The sequence below is a fragment of the Barbus barbus genome (genome assembly GCF_936440315.1).
Source record: "Barbus barbus genome assembly, chromosome: 5".
Lineage (NCBI taxonomy): Eukaryota > Metazoa > Chordata > Actinopteri > Cypriniformes > Cyprinidae > Barbus > Barbus barbus.
Window position 1 is genome coordinate 5,335,985 of NC_136733.1, and position 14,747 is coordinate 5,350,731.

The following is a 14,747-nucleotide window of genomic DNA, read 5'->3' on the forward strand; positions in this document are numbered from 1 at the left end:
TTCATATATTTTCATAAAGGATGAGTGCAAAGAAAGCTTGTGATGTGTACCAGTCGCTAAGCCATGGACCATAAGGCATCAGTAAATACAAGCTTTATATATACTTACAACAAATACATAATACAAAAACTCAATCATGGAGGCCATCAAAGAAATCGGCAAAGACGATATCAGAAAAGAAACAAAAACCAGAGCAATGGAGAAGTGTTGATAAATAATCAATGATCGCAGAGGAAATGCATGGATGGATAGGAAGAAAAAAGAAAAGGAAAACAACGTTAACAACAACGCACACACACAGAACAATTCATACATTCATAATGAAGCAGAAATATAATAGATGACAATGAGGTCGGATTGAGTGATTGGAATATTAATTACAGCAACAGATTATTAAGCAAAATCTACAGCCTGTTAAATAGGCCTGACATGGAAGCTGCTAATAATGGTTGTTAACAAGACCCCATCTTCTCACGATTTCCCATCATTCCCAGCGTAAAAACACTGTCCCGACATGTCCTCATAGCCCCGTTTCAAAAAAATATATAAATGTTATAGCACAGTTCTTTACTTATAGGTTTAAAATTGTGCCTTACTAGGCCCGATACAGACTTTAAATATCATTTTGTATTACTTTCTTAGTTTCTCACAAATGCCGCCATTGTATTTAGTCACAGTTTGTAAAACTACTATGTCTGGTTCTGAACTCGAGGGGACAAATCCCCTAAAAATGTTCTCATGCATGTAAAAACGGTCGACCGTACAAATATAAATGCCCACTTAACATCTGTATTTTTGTGATCCTAAAATATACTTGAGCACTTCAAAAATAACAGCAGCAACAAGTTTGTGAGCACTGGCACTGTTTATGACCCAAAAAAACATGGCTTTACAAGTGAGCAGATTGTCTGTACCCAGAGTGCATGGTGGAGAAAGCGGGATAGCGGTTCGGTTTAAGCCATACCTAGCTAGCGACACCAACCTTCACACTCGTTTTGACATGATCACCGTTCTGTGTTACAACATGGACACTCCAGAACTTGCAACATGCAACAGTAATATTATTGAGATGTGATTTAGAATAATATACAAATGCCGTCGTGGTGAATAGTGCACTATTACTCATGGTACTGTATAATCTCTACAATATAACAATGTGTAGCCTAGTACAAACAACGCAAAGCTTTAAATTATGCTAAAACATTCGTAAGTATGCACTGATAAGAAAAGGTTCGTAAGTGTGATAGATACAGTCCGTTATATCCATCCCTTTTTCTTTGTAGGCTCAGGAATAGCAGTTTACCCCCAGGTAATTCTGTTTTTGTCACAGTTAGGCATGATACAATTCAAGTGTCGATAATATACATACCGTACGTGCCTCGAGTCGCGATGGCACGCTCGATTACGTCGCCGTCGCGCAAACGATATAGGCGATGTTGACGCGCGAGTAAATGAGTGACGGCTGTATGCGCTACCTTATCTACAGTGCGACAGGAAGGGAGAAAAATTCTTCAAATTCTCGGAATACGCGTCTCCCTGCGTTACGGTAAAGCTTTGTGATCGGAAAATTCGAACGACAGGATGGTATTCTGAGAAACACTGATACAGCGTGAATGGGAGAAAACAAACAAGTGTAAAACAACTCCAAAGGGTACATTTCTCAAAATCGAAAAAATAAATACATTCATCCAATGACTAAATTCAAAAAGAATAAAAACAATACAGACAAAAACTCGAATAACACTAGTTTCAGTAGTTTAGAAAAATGCATTGCAGAGGTTCAATGAAAGAAAACAACATTCACTGAAAGTGGAGTCATTCAAGATAATGAGAAATAATCACAAGCAGTTGATATATGCAAAACAGATCAAACATTTAGCAACAAAAAACTAAAAAAGAGAAGAAAACATCTCCCTTTCATGACCAAACGATACACCAGAAAATACTGTGTGCTCTAAATATGCTAAATGATCACTGCATTAAGGAAACGTCGCTAAATACAGCAGAATACATGCACCATCCAGTAGCGACTCTCTCAGTCACGCTGACTGACTCCATTTTAACGTTACCGTTTCGCGGTTTTTTTTTCCTTTAAAGTTTATTGTATAAACAGGCTTTTTTGACTTTAGCTTAGCTCATTTCACATACTCAGCTGATTTCCAGAAGTGTACTGGGTGAGACAGGCGACGGTTGCGTTTCGGGAGTTTCTCCAGTAGTTCCACGAGCTTGGAGAAGCTGGGCCGCTCTTCCTGTTCATACGCCCAACAGAACAGCAGGATGTCCTGCACAGGAAAGAAGAATCTGATCAAATACTAGGTTCTGATTTGACGTAATCCAAAACCCATTATAAAATGGATAGTTCCAGTACTTGTTTCTGATTGGTTGAGCCACATTCGTAGCTGTTGTAAATTACTCTACAAACATATACACTTCTTTGTTTCTGTGTCTGTGTGTTGTTTGGCAACCACTTTGTTGCAACACACAACCATTTCTGAGGAACTACGTTGTTTGGCAGAAGGATAATGTTTTTAATAACATCTTTACATTTTATTTGCTTTGTTTCATTTTGTGAAACCTTGCCATGTATATGGAATAACCGTTTTACAAAAGCAATAATCCCCGTGAAGCCATGGTTTACAGTGAATTTATAACGGCTAAGAGGGTTTTAGGCCCCTAACAACGCTCCTTAGCTGTTATAAATTTACTGTAAACCACGGCTTCTTGGGGCTTAATGATTTAGTCAAGCATGTCCAGGTCTGTCTTTTCTTTACAATGAAAATAAACTGGACAGCCTCCTTTGGGACTGTCATGCTCAAATGAAAAAAGCACAATAACACATACACTATATTTGACAGCTTTGTGTGTGAAAAGTTGATAATTGTCAGAGTTCTTCAGCATGTGAGGTGTATGTGAATACTTACGGATATCTCTTTGCCCATGCCGATCTGAGTGAGGTTGGGCTTCATTCCACTTCCCACCTGCCAGATAATGACTTCAGCTGGCTGATTCTTAAAGGGCCACTCGCGCGCATGGAGCTCATACCAGATAGTGCTGAAAGATACAACAGATTTGAATGTTAGTGGCGTGCCTGTACTGGTTTCTCTGTACTTGTGAGGGCAAATTGTCTGAAAATACAGAGCATAAATGTAAAAATACAGTAAAAACTATTAGAAACAAAACATTTGTAAAGTAGCTAAATAATTTCTTTACTAAAATTATTTAAATTAAATCACATGGAATAATCTACAAATCCTAATAAATGTAATATCCTTTAATAAGTTTAAATACATTTTAAGATTTTTCATTTTATACTTTAATTATATTAATATATATATATATATATATATATATATATATATATATATATATATATATATATACACACTTTTAAAATGTATATGTTAAGGTGTTGTAATACATTTAATAATTTAATTATATATTTTTGAATGCCCTGACATAGTATTTAAAAAAAGAAATGTTCATAAATTGACAAAAAAAAATTTAAATAGATTAAATCATTATTTATATGTTTGTATAAATAAAAAACTACAGAAATTTGTATATAATACAATTAATAAATCTATAAATACTAATTATAATTTGAAAATTTTAGAACAACAGGAGTTCTTTTCCAAGTATTTGTGTACAAGTTTATGAGTCTGTACTTATAAAGTTTTGAAAATGTGCCTAAAATAATGAACTCTTTTTCTCTGAATAAAAAAGGTTTGTAAATGGGTCGAATGACACTTTTATTAAAATCACAAATTATATAAATAGATCTTAATTATAATTTGTTTAACTTAAGAAGAACAAAAAGTCAGGTGGAACTACTCACAAGTATGTCACAAGCATAACGTGTGTGTGTGTGTGAGCACAAGGACATGTGAAGAGTGCCACGGGCCTCCCTGAGGGGCCGCAATACAGCAGTTCAAAAGCTTTAAAGCATTTCTGGTACACTACGTCACTTTGCATTCTGATTTAGTTAAAAGTCATCCAAGATAATTAATAAATGACTTTGAGGTGCTGTTGACTACTGAAAAACACAGTATTCTGCTCTAAAGAGCATGCTCATGTTAAAGTTTACTAAACCACACTTAAGAGCTAATTAACAATCATTGAATGGAGAGCGCTGCTGAAAAGCCCAATCATCTGAGCTCTGCAATTTAAAACCAAAAGTAAAACATGCAGCTTGCTGAGATTGGTGAGAAAAACAAAAACGATGTAATTGAGATGGCTTTTGCAGTACTGAGGGGGAGAATTCAGTTTGAGAACTGCATTTGCACCCGATGATACACTCTTAGGGCTATGTCCACATTAATTCAGATGCATTTGAAAATGCATTGTTTTTTTTCTGTGTTTGTGGACAAAGAGACAGTGTTTTTGTTAAAGGATGTTTTTGCTTTGTAGTGTGGACTGTGAAAACAGAGTTATTTGAAAATTATGACACATTTAGTCATGTGATGCATATTGTATCCATGCATACCTATAGCGCCCTCCACAATTATTGGCACCCCTGGTTAAGATGTTTTCTTAGGCTTCTAATAAATTTTCTTTCTTTTTTTTTACAATATAGAACCACAATGCAAAAAAATTGAAAAATCCAACCTTTAATTGAAGTACATTTATTCAGATAAAGAGAGGTGTAACATGGGCTCTTTTAGGCTCGTTGAAGACCAGTCGTGCCGCTGCATTCTGAATCATTTGTAGAGGTTTGATTGTGTTTGATGGAAGTCCAGCCAGAAGAGCATTGCAGTAGTCCAGCCTAGAAATAACAAGGGCCTGGACAAGAAGTTGGTCAGCATGCTCTGTCAGAAAGGGCCTGATCTTTCTGATGTTGTGTAGTGCTGTAGTGCTAACCTGCAAGATCAAGCAGTCTTTGTAATGTGCTCTTTGAAAGTCAGCTGGTCATCAAAGATTACACCAAGATTTCTGACCGAAGTGGGGGTAATTGTTGATGAATATAACTGAATCGTGAAGTCATGCTGTAGAGTTGGAGTGGCAGGGACGACAAGAAGCTCATTCTTTGCCAGGTTGAACTGTAGGTGATGTTCTTTCATCCACGCCGAGATGTCCGCCAGGCAGCCTGAGATCCGTGCAGCTACCATTGGATCATCTGATTGAAAAGAGAGATAGAGCTGTGTGTCATCAGCATAGCAATGGTAGGAGAAGCCATGTGCCACTATGATGGGACCCAGTGATGTAGTGTATGTGGAGAAGAGGAGGGGTCCAAGAACCGATCCCTGAGGACCCCAGTGACCAGCTGATGTGCTTTGGATACCTCCCCTCCCCAGGCCACCCTGAAAGACCTACCAGTGAGATATGATTCAAACCAGCGAAGAGGAATCCCAGTGATGCCCAGTGATGAGAGGGTATAGGAAGATCTGATGATTGACAGTGTCAAAAGCGGCAGATAGATAAAGCAGAAAAAGTCACAGCACTTAATCTCCTCAGAGATATCTTTGACCATTCCTCTTTGTACAATCTTTCTAGATCATCCAGAGTCCTGGGTCCTCTCTTACGCACTCTCCTCTTCAGCTCACCCCACAGGTTTTCAATTGAGTTGAGGTATGGGGACTGAGATGGCCATGGGATGGCCATTTTGAGTTTGCTGAACCATTTTTGTGTAGATTTCACCACATGTTTTGGGTCATTATCCTGCTGAAAGACCCAATGACGACCCATCTTCAGCTTTCTGGCAGAGGCCATCAGGTTTTGATTTAAAATGTCCTGGTATTTCAAAGAGTTCATGATGCCATGCACCCTAACAAGGTTCCCAGGGCCTTTGGAAGAGAAACAGGCCCACAGCATCACAGATCCTCCACCGTACTTCACAGTGGGCATGAGATGCTTTTCCACATACTCATCTTTTGTTTTACGCCAGACCCATTTAGAGTGTTTGTTGCCAAAAAGCTCTATCTTAGTCTCATCTGACCAAAGCACACAGTCCCAGCTGAAGCCTCAGTACCGCTTAGCAAACTCCAGACGTTTACGTTTGTGACTGTAGGTGAGAAAAGGTTTTTTCCTTGCATGCCTCCCAAACAGCTTGTTGGCATGTAGATAATGTCTGATGGTTGTTATGGAGACTTTGTGACCCCCAAGATGCCACTCTTTGATGCAGTTCTCTAACAGTGAGCTTTGGAGATTTTTTAACTTCTCTTACCATCCTCCTCGCTGTGCGTGGTGACAAGATAAACTTCGGTCCTCGTCCAGCCTTGTTTGTCACTGTTCCAGTTGTTTTAAACTTCTTAATGATTCCTCTGACTGTAGATATGGGCAAGTTTAGGCGAGTGGCTATTTTCTTGTAGCCACTGCCTGACTTATGAAGGTCGACACACATCTGCCTTACTTGAATGGGGTGTTCTCTTGTCTTTCCCATGTTGAAGAGTGGATAAGAGAAATAGCCCTATGTGTCACGTCATATTTATACCACAGGGAAACAGGAAGTCATAAATGACTAATTAAATGTTTCTAGATACTCTGATCAACTTTAAAAACTACAGTAAAAATGACAAAAATGCTTCAATTACATTTATTTTATAGGAATTGTTAGGGGTGCAAATAATTGTGGAACAGGTGATTGATGTACCAGCATTGTTGTGCCTGCTGTTTTATACATATAAAAGTCAGTGGATGAGCAAAAAAACTTAAAAACACTAGTATGGACAGAGAGCATGTTGAAATGAAAATATTGTTTTTAAATATATCTGTATAATTGTTGATGATTCCATGATTTCCATTCCACAAAAGGTTCTTTAGATTTTTTTTTACACTTGCTTTATACTAAGAGAAAGGAAATATCATTGAATGGCTCTTTAGGGAAAATGGTTCTTCTATTACATCAATGCGAAAACCCCTTTTGCAACCTTTATTTTTAAAAGTGTAATGTCATTCATCTGCATGTAAAAATGCAGTTTGTATGACACCTTTTCAATTTTGCAGGCCGTTTCTTAAGGCTGGAATACATGACTTTTGCGAAGAATTATGCCCCGATTTACAGTTGGGGCAAGTCGACGCTAGTTGCCGAAAATCAGAGCCAATCTGCAGATTTGAATTGACAGATTTAATAGAAAATTGTTTAGTGAATAATTTTAATAATTGTGTAGTGAATACATTAGTATTTTTTTTAGCTTCAGACTATGATTCCATCCAGTCAAATGATATCACATAGGTTCAATATTTGGAGCCATTTTAGAACACATAATGTGTGTTCTAAAAAAAGTGGCCACATAATGGCCACTTTTTCTCTGTAACTTCGGCAAGTTTATGATTTCCAGTGTTTTCAAATTTGTTCAGATTTTAAAAGTTGTGTGGTGTATTCCAGCCTTTAGTTCTTTTTGTAGAAGATGGACTAGTCTTCCTGATCTGGCGTACTTTACTGAAACTTTTTCACTTCACTGTGATCCAGACACCTGAATCGGTTCCTAGAAAATGCTGAAAATGCACTCGTCTACACCGAATCTGGACATATGCCCGGTTTCTCCATCATTTGATCATCATTTGATGAATTACCGCTGCCATGATCGCTAGAAAGCATACATAATCTTTTCTAATAAAAATACATTTACTGCCCACACAAAGCAAAAGGCAGATAGTGTGGAATAATGCATACTATAATTAGCCAAATTTACATCGAAAGGATGCATGTTTGTACGGAAAAAAAATGACAAGGACTTGTGGGTGGTTAGTGAATAAGGCCATTTAGTGAATTTGGCCCGATTTTTAGCATAACATATTGTAAAGTTCACACTGTATATAGGATCATAAAAAGTCCATAAAATAGAACATGAGAGTAAGACATGCATAAAATATGCCATAGCATGCATTAAAACACGTCACTCGCAGAGAACAACGGAAGTGAAAAGAGGAGGCAGAAGGGACAATAGGGAGAACTGCTTTGGGGTCACCTCTAGGTAATGTCCCTTTAGTGTGACCAGCTGGACAGCTTGCGTGGGTGCCGTATTTGGCTCCCATAGAGTGACAGTATGACAGAGCCTCCATATGGAGAGAACAGCTGAGGACGCAATTGTGTTAGGACCCAACAGAGCAGCATTCCTTCATTTCGTCAACCATCCATCCATTCTTTTATTCATGTGGCCCACACACTCACTGCCTCTGGAAAGGCCTGGGTCAGGTAGAAATAAGTACAGATGGAGATTCAGTTCTGCATGCCGCCTCATGTGAATACAATCTTATTAGTGGAGGCTGAGCACTGAACGAATCAATTTTGTGATAACACTCATCCTAAACGGGCCATAGTCTATCTATAAGTTTGTATTATTGTGATTTCATGATTTTTTGTTTTACTTTCATACCATTTGATACTATAGCTGTATTTTCATATGGCCAGTGTTCAGATAAAGGGATTGGTTTAAATGTTTAAACTAAAATCTGTGAATATAATTGCATTAGATAATATATCAAACCAAATTGCATCTGTAAGCAGTTATTTAAATTAAGTAACTAAGACATTTTTGCTCAGTGTCTTAATTATTTGGTGTTTTTAGTGCATGCGTGAAGCATCAGTTCATCACATAGCTATCAATATGACCCATTAATATCTGATTAGAAAATATCCCAAAACTGTTTGTCCTTATTTTGAATAGTGCAATATAATTTAAAAGTTTGGTGTAGGTGAGATTTAAAAACAAATAAGAATAAAATAAAGAAAGTATCTTATGCTCACTAAGGCTGCATTTATTTGATCTAAAATACAGTAAAAAATTGTAGTATTATAACATAGTATTACAATTTAAAATAACTGCTTTCTGCTTTTAATTTATTTTTAAAATGTAATTTATTCATGTGATGGCAAAGCTGAATTTTCAGCATCATTGCTCCAGTCTTTAGTGTCACATGATCCTTCAGAAATCATTCTAATACGCTGATTTGCTGCGCAGGAAAATATTGTAGTGTATTCTAATATTTAAACCCAAACAAACTTATTTTTGTTAATAGTTTGCTCAAAAAATTAACTTTCTTTCAAATAAAAACAAAAAAACAATCTAATGTATGGACATATGTTGCGATATGCGGTATGTTTTAAATACTATACCTTATTAAATGTTATTATATTTTAGGTTTCCAAAAGTGTTTAAATCTCCAAATGCTGATGCTATAAGAGCACATGAACTGTGGAGAGAAAAAGTCTTAAAAAAGGCTTATTTCTGTAAATAAAATGGATTCTGTTTGTCCCTTTAGTGACAAAGGCAGAGAAGCAGTGAGGGGTGAAAACACAGGTGCTGAGAGGGGGACAGAGAGGGACCCACCCAAAGGCAAAGACGTCAGACTGTTTGGAGAAAGGAAGCTGGTTTTCTGCGGTCTCAGGGGAAAGCTGACGGATGAGCTCAGGAGCGAGATGACACAGCCAGCCGCTTGGGATCCGCAACTTATCCTTTCTCCTGCTGGAGAGAGAGACACACAGAAAACGATGAAGTTTAAAACATGATCAGTCACAACACACAAATCCTTTTTGAGTTAGATTCATTTGTACCACACAAAAGGTCAGAAAACAAACTAAAAGATCATTACAGTGACAATTCTGTCCAAGAAATACAATAGAGGGCAAGCAACTATTAGTCTCCCATAGTCAGACTATCGACATAAAGTCTAATCCACAAATGAGATCTCTTTCTGAACTTGTTGTTTCCCCTAGAAAGCAATGAGATCAAATGAAGAGCAAATGGAGACTTTTGCTATAATCTGTTCTTCAAAATGTTCTCCTCAGACAAATAATATAGAAATCTCACATTCTGTAGTTTTCAAACATAGTTCAAACATTGCTCAGATTTGTCAAAGTCTGCAAGCAAAAACAAAGATTTCTGTACAAACTCAAAACATTTTTTTAGAAAATTGTCCTAAATTATAATTTTTTTGTAGATCTATACTCTTCAACAGGTTATGCCTATATTTATTTATTGATCTATTTATAATCAAAGTTGATACTTGTGACTATATATTCCACAGAAACTCTACAACATGTTTTAAAGACTGAATGGCAAGAAACTCAAACTTTTTTCTTAGAAGTACACAATATAGCAGAGACTGGGAACTTGTAAACAGAACTTTGTTTCCCACCGGACCGAATAAAATCCTGTGAACCCTCTACAATGATAAAGTAGTTGCCTCCTTCTCAAGTGCCAGGCATGGATTTGAAAGTGGTCTATCACTGACAGACATAGAGCTGTTTCAGCTTGACTGAGTCCCTGATCCAAGTAAAAACAAATTCACTCACCATGATACTGTAGTATACAGTCGTGGTCAGAATTATTAGCACCCTTAGTAAATATGATCAAAGGGGGCAGTGAAAATTAATCTGCATTGTTAATCCGTTTGATCTTTTATTTAAAAAATTCATAAAATTCTAACCTTTCATTGGATAATAAGAATTTAAAATGGGAGGAAATATCATTATGAAATAAATGTTTTTCTCTAATACACCTTGACCACAATTAACGGCACCCTTTTATTCAATACTTTTTTAAACTTCCATTTGCCAGTTTAACAGCTCTAAATTTTCTCCTATAATGCCTGATGAGGTTAGAGAACACCTGACAATAGATCAGAGACCATTCCTTCATCCAGAATCACTCCAGATCCTTCAGATTCACAGCTCCATGATGGTGCTTCTTCACTTCAGTTCACCTCACTCATTTTCTACAGGGTTCAGGTCAGAGGACTGGAATGGCCAGCAAAAGCTTGGTTTTGTGCCCAGTGACCCATTTTTGTGTTGCTTGAGGTTTGTATTTGGATTATTGTCCGGTTGGAAGATCCAAACATGGCCCATTATAAGATTTCTAACAGAGTCAGTCACTTATTGATTTTTTATCTGTTGGTATTTGATAGATCCATGATGCCATGTGTCTAAACAAGATGTCCAGGACCTCCAGCAGAAATATAGGCCCACAACATTAAAAATACAGCAGTAAATTTCATTGTACACATGGGGTACTTTTTTATCCCAAACGCTTCTTGAGTGTTTGCTGCTAAAAAAACTAATTTTTTTTTAGTTTCATCTGACCATAGAAGCCAGTCCCATTTGAAGTTCCAGTCATGTCTGATAACTGAATATGCTGGAGTTTGTTTTTAGATGAGCTAGGAGAATTTTTCTTGAAACCCTCCCAAACAACATGTGGTGATGTAGGGGCTGTTTAACCATTTTTTTAAGGTTTTCTGACCCCGAAACTCAACCTTTCTCTACAATTCTCCAACTGTGGTCCTTGGAAAGTCTTTGGCCACTCAAACTCTCCTCCTCACCATGCATTAGGACGATATAGACACGCGTCCTCTTCCAGGCAGATTCATAACATTTTCTGTTGATTGAAAATTCTTAATTATTGCCCTGATGGTGGAAATGGGAATTTTCACTGCTCTAGCTCTTTTCTTAAAGCCCCTTCACTAATTTGTGAAGCTCAATTATCTTTTGCTGCACATCAGAAATATATTCTTTGTTTTTTCTCATTGTAATAGATGATTAAGGGAATTTGGGCTTTGTTTTCCCTCCTATTTATATTTCTGTGAAGCAGGAAGCCATGGCTAGATAATTTCATGTTCATAATCCCCCTGGAGAGCTCAAAAATAAAAATATGAATGGGAATATACTTCAGAGATATTTTACTCATAAGAATTTCTAGGGGTGCCAATAATTGTGTCCAACGTATATTTGAGAAAAACATTTATTTCATAATGAGATTTTCCCCCATTTTCAATTGTTTTAGTTCAATGAAAGGTTAGATTTTTGTGATTTAAAAAAAATAAAAGATCAAAAGAATTAATAATGCAGGTTTATTTTCAGAGCCTTCTTTGATCATATTTACCAAGGGTGCCAATAATTCTGACCATGACTGTGTATGTATATATATATATATATATATATATATATATATACAGTATCTGACAGAAGTGAGTACACCCCTCACATTTTTGTAAATATTTTATTATAACTTTTCATGTGACAATACTGAAGAAATGACACTTTGCTACAATGTAAAGTAGTGAGTGTACAGCTTGTATAACAGTGTAAATTTGCTGTCCCCTCAATATAACTCAACACACAGCCATTAATGTCTAAACCGCTGGCCACAAAAGTGAGTACACCCCTAAGTGAAAATGTCCAAATTGGGCCCAATTAGCCCTTTTCTCTCCCCGGTGTAATGTGACTCGTTAGTGTTACAAGGTCTCAGGTGTGAATGGGGAGCAGGTGTGTTAAATTTGGTGTTATCGCTCTCACTCTCTCATACTGGTCACTGGAAGTTAAACATGACACCTCATGGCAAAGATCTCTCTGAGGATCTGAAAAAAAGAATTGTTGCTCTACATAAAGATGGCATAGACTATAAGAAGATTCCCAAGTCCCTGAAACTGAGCTGCAGCACGGTGGCCAAGACGATACAGTGGTTTAACAGGACAGCTTCCACTCAGAACAGGCCTCGCCATGGTCGACCAAAGAAGTTGAGTTCACGTGCTCAGCGTCATATCCAGAGGTTGTGTTTGGGAAATAGATGTATGAGTGCTGCCAGCATTGCTGCAGAGGTTGAAGGGGTGGGGGGGTCAGCCTGTCAGTGCTCAGACCACACGCCACACACTGCATCAAATTGTTCTGCATGGCTGTCGTCCCAGAAGGAAGCCTCTTCTAAAGATGATGCACAAGAAAGCCCGCAAACAGTTTGCTGAAGACAAGCAGACTAAGGACATTAGGGATTACTGGAACTATGTCCTGTGGTCCGATGAGACCAAGATAAACTTATTTGGTTCAGATGGTGTCAAGCGTGTGTGGCGGCAAACAGGTGAGGAGTACAAAGACAAGTGTTTCTTGCCTACAGCCAAGCATGGTGGTGGGAGTGTCATGGTCTGGGGCTGCATGAGTGCTGCTGGCATTGGGGAGCTACAGTTCATTGAGGGAACCATGAATGCCAACATGTGACATACCGAAGCAGAGACTGGGCTGCAGGGCAGTATTCCAACATGATAACGACCCCAAACACATCTCCAAGACGACCACTGAGGGTCGCTAAAGAAACTGAGGATAAAGGTGATGGACTGGCCACGCATGTCTCCAGACCTAAACCCTATTGAGCATCTGTGGGGATCCTCAAATGGAAGGCGGAGGAGCACAAGGTCTCTAACATCCACCAGCTCTGTGATGTTGTCACGGAGGAGTGGAAGAGGACTCCAGTGGCAACCTGTGAAGCTCTGGTGAACTCCATGCCCAAGAGGGTTAAGGCAGTGCTGGAAAATAATGGTGGCCACACAAAATATTGACACTTTGGGCCCAATTTGGACATTTTCACTTAGGGGGTGTACTCACTTTTGTGGCCAGCGGTTTAGACATTAATGGCTGTGTTGAGTTATTTTGAGGGGACAGCAAATTTCCACTGTTCAGAATCAGAATCAGAATCAGAATGAGCTTTATTGGCCACGGAATTTGTTGTAGTGACAGAAGCTCCACAGTGCAACAGATAGACAGTAACAGGACAGGACACAGGTAATAAAACAAAATAACAAGAAATAGCCAATAACCAATGTACAAAGCAGCAAAAAAAAAAAAAAAACACAATATATAATATAGGCGACTATGTATGTACAGGTCAAGTATGTGCAAATTAGAAATGAGAAAAATAAAATAAGTGAGTGTGGTGAATGGATAATGAATTAGTTGTGTGTTCCACGTTTATTTATTGAGTGTTCATGAGATGTATTGACTGAGGGAAGAAACTGTTCCTGTGTCTGGTCGTTCTGGTGCTCAGAGCTCTTTAGCGTCGACCAGACGGTAACAGTTCAAAGAGGTTGTGTGCTGGATGTGAGGGGTCCAGAGTGATTTTGCCAGCCCTTTTGCTCACTCTGGATAAGTACAGTTCTTGGAGAGTGGGGAGGGTTGTACCAATGATTCGCTCAGCAGTCCGGACTACCCTCCGTAGTCTTTTGAGGTCAGATTTGGTAGCTGAGCTGAACCAGACAGTTATTGAGGTGCAGAGGATGGATTCAATGATGGCAGAGTAAAACTGTTTCAGTAAGTCCTGTGGCAGGTTGAACTTCCTCAGCTGGCGAAGAAAGTACAACCTCTGCTGGGCCTTCCTGACAATGGAGTCAATGTGAATATCCCACTTCAGGTCCTGAGAGATGGTGGTGCCCAGGAATCTGAATGACTCCACTGCAGTCACAGTGCTGTTCATGATGGTGAGTGGGGGGAGAGCAGGGGGGTTTCTCCTGAAGTCCACGATCATTTCCACAGTTTTGAGCGTGTTAAGCTCCAGGTTGTTGAGACTGCACCAGACAGCCAGCTCCTTAACCTCCTGTCTGTAAGCAGACTCGTCACCGTCCTGGATGAGGCCAATCAGTGTGGTGTCGTCTGCGAACTTCAGGAGCTTGACAGAGGGGTCTTTAGATGTGCAGTCGTTGGTGTAGAGGGAGAAGAGCAGTGGGGAGAGAACGCAGCCCTGAGGAGCTCCAGTGCTGATGGTGCGAGTGCTGATGTGAATTTGCCAAGCTTTACTAACTGCTGTCTGTCTGTCAGGAAGCTGTTGATCCACTGGCAGACGGAGGTGGGGACGGAGAGCTGAGTTAGTTTATTTTGAAGGGTTTCCGGGATAATGGTGTTAAAAGCAGAGCTGAAGTCCACAAACAGGATCCTCACATAAGTCCCTGGTCTGTCCAGATGCTGCAGGATGAAGTGCAGTCCCATGTTGACTGCATCATCCACAGACCTGTTTGCTCTGTAGGCAAACTGCAGGGGGTCCAGTAAGGGTCCAGTG

At 38.8% G+C, this 14,747-nt stretch overlaps 1 protein-coding gene across 1 annotated transcript in view; it reads right to left on the bottom strand.

Annotated features, from left to right (window-relative positions):
- Positions 1-2,135: 2,135 nt before the first annotated feature.
- ksr2 (kinase suppressor of ras 2) overlaps positions 2,136-14,747 on the bottom strand; it is a gene marked incomplete at its 3' end in the record, with an annotated part of 101,618 nt that continues 89,006 nt past the window's right edge. Inside the window, exons 18-20 of the mRNA XM_079417085.1 lie at positions 9,267-9,401; positions 2,922-3,051; positions 2,136-2,282 (exon numbers count right to left, since the gene is read on the bottom strand). Of these exons, the coding sequence (XP_079273211.1) occupies positions 2,136-2,282; positions 2,922-3,051; positions 9,267-9,401 (412 nt within the window). The remainder of the gene's footprint in view (positions 2,283-2,921; positions 3,052-9,266; positions 9,402-14,747) is intronic.